General features: G+C 42.6%; 1 protein-coding gene across 2 annotated transcripts in view; it reads left to right on the forward strand.

The window, feature by feature from the left end:
* The window catches only part of agps (alkylglycerone phosphate synthase), a 177,617-nt gene that overhangs the window by 40,386 nt on the left and 117,134 nt on the right, over positions 1-20,097 (forward strand). For both annotated transcript variants that reach the window (XM_068035498.1, XM_068035497.1), the window contains exons 2-6: positions 628-717; positions 13,547-13,637; positions 14,017-14,137; positions 14,222-14,296; positions 14,545-14,616. In XM_068035498.1, the coding sequence (XP_067891599.1) occupies positions 628-717; positions 13,547-13,637; positions 14,017-14,137; positions 14,222-14,296; positions 14,545-14,616 (449 nt within the window). The remainder of the gene's footprint in view (positions 1-627; positions 718-13,546; positions 13,638-14,016; positions 14,138-14,221; positions 14,297-14,544; positions 14,617-20,097) is intronic.

Genomic DNA, 20,097 nt, shown 5'->3' on the forward strand with positions numbered 1-20,097 from the left:
GGATGGTGGGACTGACGTATGAGGAGAGATTGAGTCGGTTAGGATTATATTCACTGGACTTCAGAAGAGTGAGGGGGGATCTCATAGAAACCTATAAAATTCAAACAGGACTCGACAGGGTAGATGCAGGAAGGATGTTCCTGATGGTGGGGGAGTCCAGAACCAGGGTCATAGCCTAAGGATATAGGGTAAACCTTTCAGGACTAAGATGAGGAGAAATTACTTCACCCAGAGAATGGTGAGCCTGTGGAATTTGCTGCCACAGAAAGCAGTGGAGGCCAAAACATACTATGTTTTCAAGAAGGAGTTGGATATTGCTCTTGAGGCGAAAGGGATCAAAGGATATGGGAGAAGGCGGGAACAGGTTACTGAGTTGGATGATCAGCCATGATCATAATGAATGGCGGAGCAGGCTCAAAGAGCCGAATAGCCTACTCCTGTTTTCTATGTTTCTAAACCTCTGCTGTTCAGTTTGCCTTTTGGCTGCTCTTGGTACACCATAAATATGCTAGATGCTAAAATTTACTTAATCTGGAGACAGTAATGTATTAAATACCAAGCTAATCAGCTTAATGTAATCTGGAATATTTCATTTTTTGCACGTTGAAGTAATTTCTTTATTTTAAGGCAGGAGATCCTGAAATGGAATGGATGGGGATACAATGACTCCAAGTTTACATTTAATAAGAAGGGGCAAGGTGAATTTACAGGGAAAAGGTAAGGATTTTCTTTTTCATTTGGCGTTAGTTAGCGGTGCTTATTTCGGCTGCGTTTGCTGACAACACAACCACTAGGTAGCGCAGTACTTGCACATACGTAAATGCAGGCTATTCAACTGGAATGTCAATGTCTGCGACGTTCAGGCAGCTGCCAGGATTAAAGATGGCGCTGCTCAATTTATCACAGGAAATGCTTATGGTTATTTAGTTCTCGCAAACTAACCTACATTAAGTTGGATGGCAGCCCAGTAATGTGCTACGATGCAGTTATAAGATACTAACTGTAATCCTCAGATCCATTTAATATTCTAGTAATCCGATTAAATGCAAAAGGAATTTTATGATTGTATTTCCGTTGGAAATCGGGCAGAGTATAAAATGTGCTGCCAATTCTTTAATGTGATTCAATTATATGACTGACTTGGACTGATTTCACCCGAACGCAGCCTGTCGCTCCCGCCCCAACGCCTGCTCTCCCTCCTTGACATCTTGCTTTCTCCCTCACCCCACTGGCCGCTTCCTCAGCTACTCTCTCCAGATCTGGCTGCTCCTCCTGACTGCCCTGACCGATTTGTTCTCTCCTCGGCACCCGCTGCCCGGTTGCTCGCTCTGCAGTTCACCCCGCCCCCACAGCTGCTAACTCCAAGCCGCGCTGCTTCCCTTCTCTCGGCCATTCTGCGAAGCAAGGAGGGGGGATAAAATTGGCCAGGGAAGTGAAGTGCAGGGGAGTTGCGAGGTCTGGTGCGAGCGGGTGGGGAGGGGGGAAGGGAAAGAGCTCCAGCCTCACCGTCTCCCATTCAGCCGCTTCCTCCAGCTGAATGGGGGGGATGGATACCCGATGATGCTGTGTTGTGCATGCGCGAAAATGTACCAGGTGCGGATACGCGATGACAGTACTGCGCGGTGATGTCATCCAGCGCATGCGCTACTTAGTCCTGGCAAGATGTAGCTGCGCATGTGCTCAGCTTGGCGCACTCTTATGTCAGCAGGCTGCAGCGTTGTCAGAAATCACTTTGTTTTTTAAAATAAGGGTTTTGTTTAATGGAAACCAATTTCCTAGCCAAGATTATTAAGATAAACATACTTGCATCATAGATGTGCATAAATTGGATCAAAACCAGTACATGCTTGCAGCTGCTAAGTGAATTTGTTGGCTTGGTGAGTAAACTCATCTGCAATGCTTGGAGGGTTAAGCTGATATATCTGAATCCCACAATTGTTTACTGTTTAAGATGCACATTTTGAGAATAGCTGTATAATACTGTTGATTTTTCTATTACAAATAAATGTACTTTGTAATCTTTTGGCGCTACATGTTGAGCTTTAACAATGTCCTCATTTTACAATTAATGGATAGAATGTTCTGAAAAATTCACATGCATTAACAATCGCTTTTTTTTTTAAAGCCGATCCAACGCATTAAAATCTTTACAAAGCCCCACATTGTCCCTCACTTCGTCAGTACTGGTTCAGTCATGTATTTCATAAACATGCCTGATTAGAAGCAATGTAGCTTCCCTAGTCTATGCAGCTGGGGTGTGCTTATAGTAAAGTAGCAGCTTTATGTAATCTTTCTAACTAAAAGACCAAGACTGGAATTTTACACCCCCCAAATGAATGGGAAATGCCCCTCCTCCCCAGGCCAATCAAGGCTCTTAAGTGGCCAATTAACTGGCACTTAAGGGCAGCTGCCCGCTGCCATGTGTATTTTATCCTTGGCTGGTGGGCAGCTGAGGCCTCAAAAAGCCTGCCTGATAAAAGGTGGCATTTTGCAGGCTGGTGGGTGGGGCCCTCCTGATCAGGTACCCTGTGCCCCACAGAAGGGTGCCCCCGAAGCCCCCAGCGCACAACACTTTCTCCCCCCACTTCCCTTAACTGACCGCCTTACTTTGCCAGTGCCCGATCGATTGTCCCCTGGTGAGACTCTTGAAAAATTTACCTTTTTCCGAGCCGTCCTTCATCTTCCATGGCTGGGTGCAGTAGTCGCTCCCAGTGGTGCTGCTGGGACTAAGAGCTACCTGCCTGCTGATTGGCCAGTAGCCCCATTAGACAGGACTTCCTGCCTCAAGGAGGTTGAAGTCCCACCTAAGACCAATTAAAGGCCTGGGGAGAGTAAAATCCTGGTCTGGCTCCCCAGGCTCGGTGGAGGTGGGCTCGCCACCAACGTTTCAGGCAGTGGGCGGGGCCCCTTGCCTAACAAAAAATTCAGGCCCAAGTATTTGTTCAGGGCGATAATGTTGCCTTGATGCCTCAAGGTTGGCTTTACAACAAAAGTAGTACTGAAATTCATAGGAAATGGTACATTTATTAAATTTATTGAAGGTTGTTATCCTTTGTTATAAGAAATCTTATTGCAAATTTCCTTCTGTAATAAACTTTCCACATTTCCACTAAATTAAAACACCTAACTGAAACTCATTAGAATTTGGTGTAGAAATTCAAACCTTATTCCTAGTGTGAACAATGATTTTTAAAAAAAAATTTGCCTCATCGGGAAGCATGTGAAATTGGCTTGGTATGAGGTGGGCTCTGCTTTTGACACTCTCCTTTCTCCTTCCCACAAATGGCATGGATGAGGTTTGGAACTTGCTGCATAGATAATCGGGGTACAGACTTGTATCCCAGCACTCATTATGGAATGGTATTGTAGTTAAAGTTTATGGTTTTGATCTTTAAACTGTGTTGTACATAGCTGTCCCTAAATGTTTGCAACAGTGTTTAGTGTACTATACTTTAATAGCAGGAAAATGTATTGAAATTATCTTGTGGGCAGCTTTAGTGGAAGAATTTTCTCCCATCTGCACCAAATCCTGAGGTGTCTGGACAGAGTAGATATAGAGAAACTGTTCACATTGGCGGAAGGGTTCAGGCGCAGAGGACACCAATTTCAGGTGATTGGCAAAAGAAGCAAAGGCAACATGAGGAAAAAGATCTTTTTACGCAGCGAGAGGTTAGCATCTGGCATGCACTGCCTGAATGTGGTGGCGGCAGATTCAATTGAGGCCTTCAAAAGAGAATTGGATAATTATTTGGCGCAAATATTTGCAGGACTATGGAGAAAAGGTGGAGGTGTGGAACTAGGTAAGTTGCTCTTGCAGAGAGCTGGCACAGACATGACTGGTCAAATGGCCTCCTTCTGTGCTGTAACTGTTCTATGATTCTGTCTCAAAGAATTGTTTCAAGTTGAAATTCTGCAGAAGGTTATTTTATTTTCAAGTTATAGTGAAAATGTTTCCCTCCAGGAAATTGTATGTTTGGCAATGGTTTCTCAGAGAGCAGACACAAATGTTATCATCTAATGCCTTTAGTACATGATTTTTGCAGTGAAAATGTGGTTTTAAAAAAAAAAAGCAGAATGGAGTAGTGATCATGGTAGCCTTTGAGTTGTGGCAATGCCTGCTGCAGTGCTGTTTGGCCGGAGAGTTAGTGATTAATTAGCATTTAGAAGTATGCTCTGCAAAATACACAAATAAAAGTAAAAATACACACTATGGTAAGGCATTTTTTTCTATCTAAGCTTTAATCTGTATGTTTTAATAAGAGTGGAGCAGAATTACTTTCTGTCACTTCTGTCTTAGAATTTAAGCCTGTATTGCTTGAAACAAAGGGATTCCAGGCTGGATAATAAATAGCTATAAGAGAAATAAGAAACTTAATAATGTTGGAAGTAATCTTTGTGAACATCTTTAATTGTAGACTTGAGTTTTGCCAGAGCCAAGTGCACACATCTGTTTACCAAATATGTATAATGAAGTTTGGCAGCACTTAAGACATTCCAAGGGAAAAATATCTGCAGAAATTGGGCCAGAACTTTCCCTTTTCTGTTGTCCAGAGATGTTTATAGAAGGGAAATTCTGATCTAGTTAAGTCAGAGCCTGTTGTAACATGATGGTGCTGATCATGTTTTAGCAAAGCTGCAATGTGTTTTGGATGAATAGCTTAAATCTTAATTTGAAAGAAGCTGTGGCATCTGCTTTCAAAGAGCTTGAAGAGAGCACTCCAGGTTTCCAAGTTCCTGAGACTGGAAGTTTAGGGAACCATTTAATTCTGTGTTTCAGTCTTGGTATCTGGATTTGTTGCTACCAATACGTAGTTTCTTTATGCACGAAGAGCTGACCACCTTGATTCTCGAAGTATACGAACATACGAATTAGAGCAGGAGTAGGCCACTCAGCCCCTCGAGCCTGCTCCGCCATTCAGTAAGATCATGACTGATCTGATTGTAACCTCGACTTCACATTCCCACCTACCCCCGATAACCTTTCACCCCCTTATCAAGAATCTATCTACCTCTGTCTTAAAAATATTCAAAGACTTTGCTTCCACTGCCTTTTGAGGAAGAGTTCCAAAGTCTCACTACCCTCAGACCCTTTATTTTCAAATAGTGACCCCTAGTTCTAGATTCTCCCTCAAGGGGAAACATCCTTTCCACATCCACCCTGTCAAGACCCCTCAAATCTTGTATGTTCAATCAATTTGCCTCTTACTCTTAACTCCAGCGAATACAAACCTAGCCTGTCCAACCATTCCTCATAAGACAACCCACCGATTCCAGGTATTAGTCGAGTGAACCTTCTCTAAACTGCTTCCAACACATTGACATCCTTCCTTAAATAAGGAGACCAATACTGTACACAGTACTCCAGATGTGGTCTCACCAATGCCCTGTATAACTGAAGCATAACCTCCCTACTTTTGTATTCAATTCCCCTCGCAATAAATGGTAACATTCCATTAGCTTTCCTAATTGCTTGCTGAACCTGCATACGAACCTTTTGCGATTCATGCACTAGGCCATTGTATAAACAATTTGCATGTCTGAACAACTTATCAATTGACTTTATATGAAATGGAGACACTTATCTTTTGCTTTCTGCATCATTGGTGCCCAAAATTATATCTGATTGCAGCTACTTGGGCAAGGTATTGGAGGGCAATTAGCACCTATGGAACCATGCACCTCCTGAAAGCATTCACTCTTTACTTGAGAGGTTAAAATTGGCAAGAGGAAAAATGACATAACCTTTTAAGGCAAGTTATACTGCACAGTGTATTACTTGCAATACTTAATTCAGCAAATTTAAAAGTGTTAGGATTCCACCCAAATGCCACAACCTATTGCAAGTTTGGTTTGTTTCCTCTGACTTTTTATTTTTTTTATTTAGAGATACAGCACTGAAACAGGCCCTTCGGCCCACCGAGTCTGTGCCGACCAACAACCACCCATTTATACTAACCCTACAGTAATCCCTTATTCCCTATCACCTACCTACACTAGGGGCAATTTACAATGGCCAATTTACCTATCACCTGCAAGTCTTTGGCTGTGGAAGGAAACCGGAGCACCCGGGGAAAACCCACGCAGACACAGGGAGAACTTGCAAACTCCGCACAGGCAGTACCCAGAATCGAACGCGGGTCCCTGGAGCTGTGAGGCTGCGGTGCTAACCACTGCGGTCTGTAAGAAAGATGTTATTGTTGAGGTGCATGTTACGTTTGTGCACGTAAATGCCATTGTCCATTTGGAGCACAACAATAAAAGCAAAATACTGCAGATGCTGGAAATCTGAAATTAAAAAAAAAAAAAGAAATTCTGGAAATACTGAGGTCTGGCAGCATCTGTGAAGAGAGAAGCAGAGTTAATGTTTCAGGTCAGTGATGCTTCAGCAGAATGTCCTTTAGGGGAGGAACTCTGCTGTCCTTACCTGGTCTGGCCTACATGTAACTCCAGACCCACAGCAATGTGGTTAACTCTTACATGCCCTCTGAAATGACCTAGCAAGTCACTCAGTTGTACTTAACCGCTACGAAGTCTATAAAAAGGAATGAAACCGGACGGACCACCCCACATCGACCTAGGTACCAGAAACGACAATGGCACATCCAGCCCTGTCGACCCTGCAAAGTCCTCCTCACTAACATGTGGGGACTTGTGCCAAAGTTGGGAGAGCTGTCCCACAGACTAGTCAAGCAACAGTATGATATGGTCATACTCACGGAATCATACCTTACAGACAATGTCCCAGACACTGCAATCACCAACCCTGGGTATGTCTTGTCCCACCGGCAGGACAGACCCACCAGAGGTGATGACACAGTGGTATACAGTAGGGAGGGAGTTGCCCTGGGAGTCCTCAACATCGACTCTGGACCCCATGAAGTCTCATGGCATCAGGTCAAACATGGGCAAGGTAACCTCCTACTGATCGCCACCTACCACCCTCCCTCAGCTGATGACTCAGTACTCCACCATGTTGAACACCACTTGGAGGAAGCACTGAGGGCGGCGACGGCACAAAATGTACTCTGGGTGGGGGACTTCAATGTCCATCACTAAGAGTGGCTCGGTAGCACCACTACTGACCGAGCTGGCAGAGTCCTAAAGGGCATAGCTGCTAGACTGGGACTGTGGCAGGTGGTGGGGGAACCAACACGAGGGAAAAACATACTTGACCTCGTCCTCACCAATCTGCCTGCTGCAGATGCATCTGTCCATGACAGTATTGGTAGGAGTGACCACCGCACAGTCCTTGTGGAGACGATGTCCCGCCTTCACATCGAGGATACTGTCCATCGTGTTCTGTGGCACTATCACCGTGCTAAATGGGATAGATTTTGAACAGATCGAGCAATACAAAACTGGGCATCCATGAGTCGCTGTGGGCCATCAGCAGCAGCAGAATTGTACTCAACCACAATCTGTAACCTCATGGCCTGGCATATCCCCCACTCTACCATTACCATCAAGCCAGGAGACCAACCCTGGTTCAATGAAGAGTGCAGGAGGGCATTCCAGGAGCAGCACCAGGCATACCTCAAAATGAGTTTTCAACCTGGTGAAGCTACAACCCAGGACTAATTGCGTGCCAAACTGCGTAAGCAGCATGCGATAGGCAGCTAAGCGATCCCATAACCAACGGATCAGATCTAAGCTCTGCAGTCCTGCCACATCCAGCTGTGAATGCTGGTGGACATTTAAACAACTAACTGGAGGAGGTGGCTCCACAAATATCCCCATCCTCAATGATGGGGGAGCCCAGCACATCAGTGCAGAAGATAAGGCTGAAGCATTTGCAACAATCTTCAGCCAGAAGTGCCGAGTGGATAATCCATCTCTGCCTCCTCCTGAGGTCCCCAGCATCACAGATGCCAGACTTCAGCCAATTCGATTCACTCCACGTGATATCAAGAAATGACTGAAGGCACTGGATACTGCAAAAGCTGTGGGCCCTGACAATATTCCGGCAATAATACTGAAGACCTGTGCTCCAGAACTTGCTGTGCCCATAGCCAAGCTGTTCCAGTACAGCTACAGTACTGGCATCTACCCTGCAATGTGTAATATTGCCCTGGTATGTCCTGTGCACAAAAAGCAGGACAAGTCCAACCCAGCCAATTGCTGCCCCATCAGCCTGCACTCAATCATCAGTAAAGTGGTGGAAGGTGTCATCAATACTGCCGTCAAGCAGCACTTGCTTAGCAATAACCTGCTCAGTGACGCTCAGTTTGGGTTCCGCTGGGGTCACTCAGCTCCTGACCTCATTACAGCCTTGGTTCAAACATGGGCAAAAGAGCTGAACTCCAGAGGTGAGGTGAAAGTGACTGTCCTTGACATCAAGGCAGCATTTGACCGAGTATGGCATCAAGGAGCCCTAGCAAAACTGGAGTCAATGGGAATCGGGGAAAGCCCTCCGCTGGCTGGAGTCATACCTAGCGCAAAGGAAGATGGTTGTGGTTGTTGGAGGTCAATCATCTGAGCTCCAGGACATCACTGCAGGAGTTCCTCAGGGTAGTGTCCTAGGCCCAAACTACTTCAGCTGCTTCATCAATGACCTTCCTTCAATCATAAGGTCAGAAGTGGGGATGTTCGCTGATGATTGCACAATGTTCAGCACGATTCGCGACTCCTCACATACTGAAGCAGTCAGTGTAGAAATGCAGCAAGACCTGGACAATATCCAGGCTTGGGCTGATGAGTGGCAAGTAACATTTGCGCCACACAAGTGCCAGGCAATGGCCATCTCCAACAAGAGAGAATCTAACCATCACCCTTTGACATTCAATAGCATTACCATCACTGAATCCCCCACTATCAATATCTTACGGGCTACCATTGACCAGAAACTGAACTGCAGTAGCCATATAAATACCGTGGCTGTAAGAGCAGGTCAGAGGCTAGGAATCCTGAGGCGAGTAACTCACCACCTGACTCCCCAAAGCCTGTCCACCATCTACCAGGCACAAGTCAGGAGTGTGATGGAATACTTTCCACTTGCCTGGATGGGTGCAGCTCCAACAACACAAGAGGCTCGACACCATCCAGGCCAAAGCAGCCCGCTTGATTGGCACCCCATCTACAAATGTTGACTCCCTCCAGCACCGACGCACAGTGGCAGCAGTGTGTACCATCTACAATATGCAATGCACCAAGTTTATTTAGCACCTTCCAAACCCACGACCTCTACCAACAAGAAGGACAAGGGCAGCAAATATATGGGAACACCACCACCTGCAAGTTCCCCTCCAAGTCTCACACCATCCTGATTTGGAACTATATCGTCGTTCCTTCACTGTCGCTATGTCAAAATCCTGGAATTCCCTTCCTAACAGCACTGTGGGTATACCTACCCCAAATGGACTGCAGCGGTTCAAGAAGACAGCTCACCACCACCTTGTCAAGGGCAATTAGGGATGGGCAATAAATACTGGCCTGGCCAGTGACACCCACATCCCATGAATGAATTAAAAAAAAAAAAAAAATCCATTTGGAGCATTTGCTCTGGGAATTTCTTTGAGGTCCTGGGCCCAGTGTTCGCTTATATTTACAGTGGCTACCTTTTTTCTTATAGTACTGTTCACCTGCCCCTCAAAATACAACATCTAAAATCCCAGTATGCTCTCCAGCCAGCACGCCATCTCTAAATCTGCCTTTACTTTATATGGTCCATGCGTGTATAATCATCACTTAGTTCCATGCTCTTCCATTACTCTGAATTTAAATTCCTTCAGTCGAGTTTCCACTATACCAGAACAGCCCTTGTCATTCTAATGATGCCCTTTGTGACTCTGACCCTAACCATAACTACTCCTGTTGGAAGACCAATGTCGTGCTGTTTGGCTCCCAACAAGAACTCTGCACCTTCGCCCCAACCCCAATATCTGGGTGCTGGTCAGTGCACTGAATTCAAAATCCTTGCTCTCAGTTGTTTGTTCAGGCTGAAACTGAGACTCTGCAACCTTGGTGTCAGTTAACCCCTGAGCTTCAAACCCTATTCATCACTAAGATCACCTTTTTGTACTTTTTGGAACAATATCTACCTCCCCCTCTACCTTAGTCACGCATGACACCATCACCTAAGCCTTTGTCACCTCCAGACTCAACTTCTCCAACTCTCCTTGCTGTTCTCTGAATTCTACGTAGGGTAAAGCACATCAGCAGCCTCACTTGCCACTGTCTCACTCGTGGCCTTGCCAATCTCAGTTGACTTCTGGTCACCCAACTTTGCTGAACTATCATCCTGAATTAATCATTCTTTTCCTCATCTATAATTCCCTCCATTAGCCTTTGCCTGCTCTATCTATGCAACCTCTGAGCTTTACATTCTAATGCATACCCTCCGCTGTTCTGACTTGGATGTTCTTTGCAGCTCCCTCTGTCCAACAACTATCAGTGGACAAGCCTTCAGCTGTCCAAATCCTACACTCTGGAACTCTTGCCTTAAACTTCCCAGACTTGATGACTCTGTCCACTTCTGAAAAAGCTTCCTCAAAATATACTTTTCTGGTGCCTCCCTTAATTCTTCTATTGCAACTCACTCTCTACTCTTTCTCTTCGTGCCTTGGGTTGCTCACTAGATTAACAGAACTGTATAAAGGCAAGTTGTTTTTTTTTGTGGGGTTGGGGGAGAGAGGAGGGAGGGAACAAAAAAAGACTTACCAATCTTAAGACTTAAAACTTGTTTATGTATTCCTTCTCACTCATTAGAAATCAAAGTTGATTGAATCATGATGTGTAATTTGCCTTCGTGTTCTACATGTTCTTTCTGCCTCATTGTCTAGATGACCTAACAGGATGTACAATCTTATTGGTAAAGTTCAGTGCAAAATATGGCTTCATGTCCACTTTTATGATGTGTAATCCTGAGGCTGCAATACATATATCTGTATGAGCAGTCTTTTGTGACTTTGCCCTATGTAAAGATGCTGTTGCAGATTGTACTTCAGGGCAACATGTATATCCGTTTCAGGTTGTTTTATATTCTTGGAAAAGAAAGGAAGTCTTGCATTTATGTCGTGCCTTGCACGACTACTGGATGTAGCAAAGCCCTTTACGGCCTGTTAAGAACTTTTTGAAGTGTAGTGACTGTTGTAGGAAATGCAGCAGTCCGTTTGTGCACGCAAGCTCCCACAAGCAGCAATGTGCTAAAGACCAGATAATCTGTTTGTACGATGTTGATTTGAGAGACAACACTGATAACTCCTCTGCTGCTCTTTGCAATAGTACCATGGGAGTTTTTACATCCAGCTGAGGGTAGACTAGGCCTAGGTTTAACACTGCACCTTTGATAGTACTGAACTGGAGTTTTGACCTTGATTTTTGTGCTCAAGGCCTGGAGTGGGACTTGAACCTTAACATTTTGTGATTCAGCAAGAGTGCTACCAATTGAGCCACAGCTGACACCTGGGAATGCGGTTAGTAGATGCTGGGTTGCCATTGTGGGTTGGGCATTTTCTTGGAGCTCTAATCATATTGCAATGGTTGCCTGCAGTTTGAAAATGTTTTTGCACTGAGTCTGTCTGTTACATCCCAGCCTGTCCTACTTACGCATGTGGACAGCTTTATTAGATGTAGTTCCTGCTCCAGATTTCTGGGGATGTTGTCATGGTTCAAAGATCTTTCAGAACATGTGCACACTAATTCATAAGGGAATGTACAGGAGGCTTCAACCTCACCCCTGAGCAGTTTCTTAGCTTGAGCTGTGGAGGAGAAACATTTCAGACTGATGGAGCAAGAAGTGCACAGAAACCAGCCCTTTTAACACCAGCATTGCCACCTGAGAATCCTATGTTAAATACTTTGTTTGCAGTTTCTTTTTTCTTTCCAATTGCAACTCTCTTGCAACTATCCTGGTTGAGGATAGCTGACTTAGCAAAAACCAGAAGTCAAGTTTGGCTCGGCTACTTACTCCATATGCTCGCTCTAATTGGGAGAGTCACCAAAATTAACTATATTTATCAAACTGATTACAGTTGTGTCAGTTTAATGATGCATGCAGACTTTTTCAACTTTTTTTCTGGGTGTGGGCGTTGCTGTTTTTGGCCGCAATTTATTGACCATCCCTTACAGCTGATTGGCTTGCTAGTCTACTTCGAGTGAGGGATTTGAACTTGTGTTCTCCAGATTATTACTCGAAGCCTCTGGGTAACTAGTCCAGTAACATAACCATTACTGTATTATAAGTTACATTGCCTATGTATGCAAATTTGGGGTCACAAGTTGTGACTGGACTATAAGCATCATGGTTATTTTGGATTTCATTTTCCCTTTCTTACCTCAAGCAGGGGCGGTGCAGTGGTTAGCACCGCAGCCTCACAGCTCCAGCGACCCGGGTTCAGTTCTGGGTCCTGCCTGTCCGGAGTTTGCAAGTTCTCCCTGTGATTGCGTGGGTTTCCGCCGGGTGCTCCGGTTTCCTCCCACAGCCAAAGACTTGCAGGTTGATAGGTAAATTGTCCATTGTAAATTGCCCCTAGTATAGGTAGGTGGTGGGAGAATGGTGGGAATGTGGTAGGGAATATGGGATTAATGTAGGATTAGTATAAATGGCTGGTTGTTGGTTGGCACAGACTCGGTGGCCGAAGGGCCTGTTTCAGTGCTGTATCTCTAAATAAATAAATGTGTTCGTTCATAGTGTTCATTCTATGACATTTTCTCACTGCACATTCAGACTGGTAGTTATTACTGTTCAAGTTTACTAAAAATGAGACCTGCACATTCATTCAGTTTGTTTCAAGACTAAAAATCATTATATTCCAAATAAGTGATTTTCTTCAAACTGGCATTTTCCAAAATAATTTTCCTACTGAGGTTATGACAAGAAATACAGCAATGAAGCTAGATTTGCAGCATCATAATGAATACCTCATCAACCCAGTCTTTTAACAGTTTGAGAGAGTAGGGGAAGAAAGCATTTATAATTTTTCAGTATAATAAACACTTTTTTCCATTTTCCTAACCTGGCATTTATTTAGGATTTTGAATCCTGCAAACTTGAAAGCAGACAAGAGTGTCTATGAAGCACATTTATTTTTCTTGGAATTGATTTGGAATTTGCATTAATATGGATTTAGAATGTTTTTGAAACAGGGGAGAATTAACTTAATCATTTGACGCTAAGTGTTTAAATTTGGAAACAGTAATAGATTGACTTTTGAAGCATATTGAATAGTTCCTAAATTTAAAAGTTTACCTTGTAGGTTTTACAGTGATGCTTAATTTATCTTTCTGGAGCAAGTAGGTATTGAAATGTTGAGTATTTGATTTTTAAAAAAACTTCTTGACTATATATAGCTTACAAATTCACTTTAATATTTGTAAAATGTTAAGATTTTTAAGTGTTGTAAACTTGCCAAAAACACTTTTTTTTTTCCCTCTGCATGTGGAATGACCCAACTACTTTGTCACATTAACCATCATTGACTCAGCCGTTTGTTTTCTGTACATGGGGTCAGGATCTTTTTGCTGAACATGAAGGTTTGAGTAGAAATGGTGACTTGTAAAATACAGCACTGTATTCATGGTAACTGATAAGTGAAAGTTTCTTGTTCAGGTATCGACTTAGTGGCATGGTGCTGCCAGCTTTGAAGGAGTGGATGGAAAAATCTTTTGGAGCAAGTTTGGAGCACAGAACGACCCCAAGGGTAAGAAAGTTATGCACAACAGTTCTGTATTAACTTTCTTTTGATATCTTGCTCTGTATACTATAAGCAACAGATTTTGCATGGTTTATTGAACCTGAGAAAGCAAAAGAAATGCCCAACTAGCATTCAGGTTTTTTTTCCAGAACAAGATGTTGGGGCTCATTTGTCTTATGACTGATTAATTGCAGTGCACCTTTTTAAGTGGGAAAATTTGACGAAGCAGTAAGCGCAAGTTTGGCTTATCAAATTTTAAGAAATAAATAAATTGCATTTTTGCTCTGAAATGTGCTTGGGTTTTGGCAAGGATACTAATTAAAATGCTCTTCAAGTTAACAAAATTTATAGAAACTAATAACACACTTTTTATTTAACTTTGAAGGCGACACCAAATTTGGAAGATCTTCCATTACCCATTCTAAGTGAAGAATGTCTCAAGGAACTGAAAGACATAGGTATCCCATTTTCACAAGATCCAGAGGATAGGTTAATAAGGTCTCACGGTAAGAAATCTGAAATTTTTTTTTTAATAGCTATGATATTTAAACTATTTTGTGATCAACCAATGCATTTTGTTTTAAATGCAGGCCATTGCTTACATGAGATTTTTGCTCTTCGTGAAGGCAAAGTTCAACGAGTTCCAGATGTTGTAATTTGGCCAAGTAAGTGTGCTAGTTTGTGTTTTTGCTAACACTTTCAACTGGCATATGCTTAGCAAAATATATATTGAACATAGAATTCTATAAACTGAGAAAAATATATAAAGTACAGCTCTGCTCACATTGCATGTATATCTGTTGCCGATGTGCTCCTACTATATTCCATGTTGTCTGAATAACTAATGTGCAGTCAATAGTGTTGCAGCTTCCGCCATGTACATTTTCACAACCGAAATTATATTGTATTCCAGGCTGTCATTCCGACGTAGTCAAGATAGTACAGCTGGCTTCAAAGCATAATATTTGCATCATTCCATTTGGTGGTAAGTATTTTTAATTGTTGTATGTTTGAGTTAGTGGTAACTATTTGTGCTACTAAATTGTAGTCTTAACTTTACTTAATTGCCCTCTATTAACTATGATTCAAACAGAATCAACCTTGAAAAATGTTAATTTACTGAAAAGAAATTGGTTTCAATCATTTTTTTAAAAGTCAATTCATTAAGCTTTTTAACATGAAATTATATAGCCTGAATAAAATTGAGTAGAATGTACTTTCCAATTATCTATCTTAGATTTTGCTTTGCAGTACTATTAAGTGGCAGAAAATTTGCATTGAACAAGATTTTATACCTCTGGTGTTGCTTGAAGTATGGGATTTATACTGGTTGCTTATAGCCTATCTATTTAAACACTTTCCATTCATATTATCTGGGGAGCTGAAGAACAACTGGTTTGCAGCTGAGTTGAAGTTTCCTAATATCCTAAGCAGGTTGGAATAAATACTCCAGCTAATAATGTAATTTCAGTTGCACCCTTCACAATTGCTGATATGTTTCTGTCTTGCATTTCATGAGATTTGCTGTAAAGCTGTATTTACTTTTCAGTGTGCATTTCAGTAAAATCAATGGTGTGCTATTCTCAAATTATTTGATTTTAAACAACTTCAAATTTCAGTGTAAGAATTAAATGGTTAATTGTAAATTGCTAAATGGTTCCAATGTTTTCCACTTTGCTGTTCATGCTGTAACATACTGTGTATTTAAATCACAGTTCCTTTTTTAAAAAGCTGTTTATGACTGCCTGGGTTCTAAATAAAGCCAGTATTTCTGTTTGATCTTCCTGTTTTTATTCCCACCTCAAATAGGTTAATAATTTTCCAATGCTTTTTGGTATTCTTAACTTGGAATTTTTTTTTTGGACTGCTTTTCCAATTTTGAAGAGTGTTTTGTTAGTTGAGCTATAAAATTCGACTTGAAGGAAATTACAGGATGCATGTCATGACTGGGGTTAAGGAAAATCAAATGGCACTGGCAGCTTAACTTGAGCAGCACAGACATCAGTATGTAATGTTGGCAGCAGCACAAATTATTTTCCATAAATTGCAACTATTTGACAGGTTTGTTTTGTGCCATGTGATCTGGTGTGGTTAATGTATTATCTTGTATGCAAGTGGCTGGCAACCTTTATGCTGCTGTTGCTGGATCTATGCAAGCTTGTGTTATGTGGTCAGTGTGAATCAAATTATTCATTTGGGGAACTGAAAAGAAAAAGCAAAGTACAGAGTTGTGTGGGCAGAAAAAAAAACTAAGAATGCGAGGGTAATCGACTGGGGGAGAAATGGAGGAACTGAGGAGAGAAACAAACTAGAAAGAGGGATCAAAAGAGCAAACATTCAGGCAGATATTAGCGCACATCAAAGTAGGAAAGTGAGGCGATATGCCAATGTTCATAAAGTAGTGCCAATAGTGGCTGCTTGAACTCTTAAACTTATACCACAGTATTGACTTGTTAAAAACATGACCGGGACTATTCTTTAAGACAGAGATTCAAAGGTACTTTTTTATTGCATCATTGCTGCTGAGTTCTTGAAGCATGGAATTCTTGCATCTGGCTGCAAATGGTATCAAGTTTTTCCTTCTGAATTATGAAGCCATGAATTTACCAAATTATTTAGTGTTGGGTAAGATGTGCTTTAACACTACTGATTTCTTGAAGCATGGGGCTCATGCAGAGAAGTTTTATAATTAAAAGCTTACCAATAACCCAAGTGCTAATATGCAGCAGATAAAACAAATGCAAAACAGCCAGTACTCGTTAAAACCAGCAGCTGCTTAGAGAGACTACTAAAGTGGGTCTTCCTGGCAGTCATTCTTGGTAAGTCCCCTGTGGCTTCCCATTTTGTGTTAAATGGTTTTATCTGCTGTATATTGGCACTTGGGTTATTGGTAAGCATTTAATTATAAAACTTCTCTGCCTGAACCCCATGCTTCAGAAACATACAAATTAGGAGCAGAAGTAGACCACTTGGCCCCTCGAGCCTGCTCCACTGTTCAACAAGATCATGGCTGATCTGATTTTAACCTCAACTTCACATTCCCGCCTACCCCCGATAACCTGTCGCCCCCTTGCTTATCAAAGATCTATCTACCTCTGATTTAAAAATATCCGAAGACTCTGCTTCCACTGCCTTTTGAGGAAGAGCGTTCCAACGACACTCAACCCTCCTGAGGAAAACATTTTTCCTCATCTCTCTTAAATGGGCAACCCCTTATTTTTAAACAGTGACCCCTAGTTCTAGATTCTCCTACAAGAGGGAACATCCTTTCCACATCCACCCTGTCAAGACCCCTGAGAATCTTGTATGTTTCAATCAATTCGTCCCTTACTCTTAACTCCAGCAGATACAAACCTAGCCTGTCCAACCTTTCCTCATAAGACAACTCGCCCATTCCAGGTATTAGTCTAGTAAACCTTCTCTGAACTGCTTCCAACGCATTTACATCCTTCCTTAAATAAGGAGACCAATACTGTACACAGTACTCCAGATATGGTCTTGCCAATGCCCTGGATAACTGAAGCATAACCTCCCTACTTTTGTATTCAATTCCCCTCGCAATAAGCAATTGAAGGAAACCAGCAGTGTTAATGCACCTCTTGCCCAACACTCAATAATTTAAATTCATGGCTTTACAATTCAGAAGGAAAAAAATTGATTCCCTATTCATGTATACCAGACCCATAGGTGCACATATCAGGCCCTGCACTGAAGTGTTGCATTTCCTTGCCCAATGACTAGAAAAATTGCAGGTTCATAATCTAATATTGGCCACAAATGGCTATTTACCAAGTTTTTATTTTAACATTTGTCTTTGGGATGTAGGTTACTCTGGAAAGACCATGTTTATTGGCTGTTGCAAGTTATTTTGATAAGGCTGTGGTGCGCTGACTTGTAATGCTGGAGTCTTTGTGTTGGTGCTTATACAGTGGTGTTAGGCAAGGGATAGCAGGATTTTGAACCAGTAGAGATGAAGGAATAGTGGAATATGCCCAAATCAGGATAGTGTATGACCTGGAGGGGAATTTGGAGGTGGTGGTGTTCATGATATTCCTGGTCTTGTCTGTATTGGTAGAGATCATGGGAATGGGAGGTTTTGTTGAAGTAAATTTGAGTTGTTAGTGTGTCCTGTAGATGGTAGATACTGCAGCCACAGTGCACTTTTTATGAATGAGGTCGATACTGAGTTCAGTAGCAGAGGCTCAATCAAGCAGACTGACACCATCCAAAATAAGGCAATCTGCTTGCATGTTAAAACTGCACCCAGCCTAGTCAGTGGTATTCCATCAAGTGTCTGTCTTAAGCCATATCAATGGTGCAGAGGCATTCAAAGATTAGGAAGAGCCATTTTGTGCAGTGTATCCTACCTATCGCCTGCTCTTGTAGCCATGGTTATGGATATGGCTGATTTAGTTAAGCTTCTAGTCACAGGTGACATCCTCAGTGTTGATGGCAGGGAGCTCTGCTGGTGCTGTTAAAGGTCAATGGATGTGGTTGGGCCTTATTGGAGATGGATCTTGCTGAGCACTTGTGTGCAATTATTACCAGCCACCTGTCAGCCCAACATGAATGTTGTCCATGTTCTGCTGTCGGGCTGCATCATTGGGAAGTTAGTCATTACGGCACTGAAGGAGGCCATTTGGCCCATTGAGTCCATGCCAACTCTGAGCAGTGTAGTCAGTCCTATTCCCTTGCTTTATCCCCATAGCCCTGCAAGTTTATTTCCCTCAAGTGCCCATCCAATTTCCTTTTGAAATCATTAATTGTCCCCTTCCACCACCCTCATAGGCAGCAAGTTCCAGGTCATTACCGCTTGCTGTGTAAAAGAAAAGTTCTTTCCCACATTTCACCCCCCCCACTCACTTGCCCAAAACCTTAACTCTGCATCTCCTAGTCCTTATACCATCAGCTAATGGGAGCAGCTTTTCTTTGTCTATCGTATCTAAAACTGTCATAATCTTGTACCCCTCTATCAAATCTCTCCTCAGTCTCCTTTGCCCCAAGGAGAACAACCCCAGCTTCTCCAACCAACCTTGTAGCTAAAGTCCCTTGTCCTCGGAGCCATTCTCTTCTACACCCTCTCAAGGACCTTCACATCCTTCCTAAAATATGGTGACCAGATCAGAATGCAGTGCTCTAGTTGGGACCTAACCATAGCTTTATAAAAGTGCAGCATAACTTCCCAGCTTTTGTGGTGATTATCTCTCTTTATGAAGCGCAAGATCCCATATGCTTTGCTAACTATTCTGTCAATATGTCCTGCCACCTTCAAGGATCTGTGCACGTGGACCCCCAGGTCCCTCTGTCCCTGCACATCTTTACAACTGTGCCATTAAGTCTGCTTTGCCTTTCCTATCCCTTCTGCAGAAATGCATTACCTCACATTAAATTCCACCTGCCACTTGTCTGCACATTATTAGCCTATTTAAGCCCTGTCGTAGTCGGTTGTTATCATCCTCACTTTGCCACACCTCCAAATTTGTTATCATTGGCAATTTTTGAAATGTTGCTCTTTATTCCAATATCCAAGTCACACATATCCTAGCACTGAGCCTGGGGAAACCAATGTCTACCATCCTCCAGCCTGACCAACAACCATTTACCATGACTCGCTGTTTTCTGTCCTTGAGCCAGTTTAAAAAAAAAAAAATCCAAACTCACATTGAAGCTCATGGAATAGCAGGGTCAACTTTTTTAAATCAGCTTATGTGGTACTTTGTCAACACTTTCTTAAAATCCAAGACAACATCCATTGTATTCCCTTCATCAACCTTCTGTTACTTCATCAAAAAAATTAATTAGATTAGTCAAGCACGATCGGCCTTTTACAAATCCATGCTGGCTATCCTTTAATTAACTCAAACCTCCAAGTGTCTGCTGATTTCCACCCCCCACCCCCACCCCGATTGTTGTTTCTAAAACCTTGTCCATCACTGTTAAACTGACAGGTCTGTAGTTACCAAGAATGTCCTTACACACTTTCCAGATCTGACTGGAGCTGAGCACTAAAGCAGTCAGCAATCTTTCTCTTAGCAAAGGTCATTGAAGCAGCTGAAAATGGTTAGGAGAATGATACTACCTTGAGGAATTCCAGCGACAATATCCTGAAGCTTTGATGATTGACTGCTGGCAACCATGCATGCCAGGTATGACTCCAGTCACGGGAGCGCTTCCTGATACCACATTTTGTTGAATTCTGCCTTAATGTCGAGGACAATTACTCTTGCCTGTCCTCTGGCTTTTATTTCATGTCCATTACTGGATGCAGTCTGTGACCAGGTCTAGACTCAGATGGTTCAGTGGAATCTAAACTGAATGTTGGTGAGCAGGTTATTGGAGTTACTTGGTGGCACTGTTGATTTCATCAGCAACACAACGGAAGAAGTAAAGACTAGCATTTGTATTGTGCCTTTCACAACCTCAGGATGTCCTAAAGTGCTTTACAGCATTGTCATTGTTGTAATGT

The sequence above is a fragment of the Heterodontus francisci genome, chromosome 7, assembly GCF_036365525.1.
Source record: "Heterodontus francisci isolate sHetFra1 chromosome 7, sHetFra1.hap1, whole genome shotgun sequence".
Taxonomy (NCBI): domain Eukaryota; kingdom Metazoa; phylum Chordata; class Chondrichthyes; order Heterodontiformes; family Heterodontidae; genus Heterodontus; species Heterodontus francisci.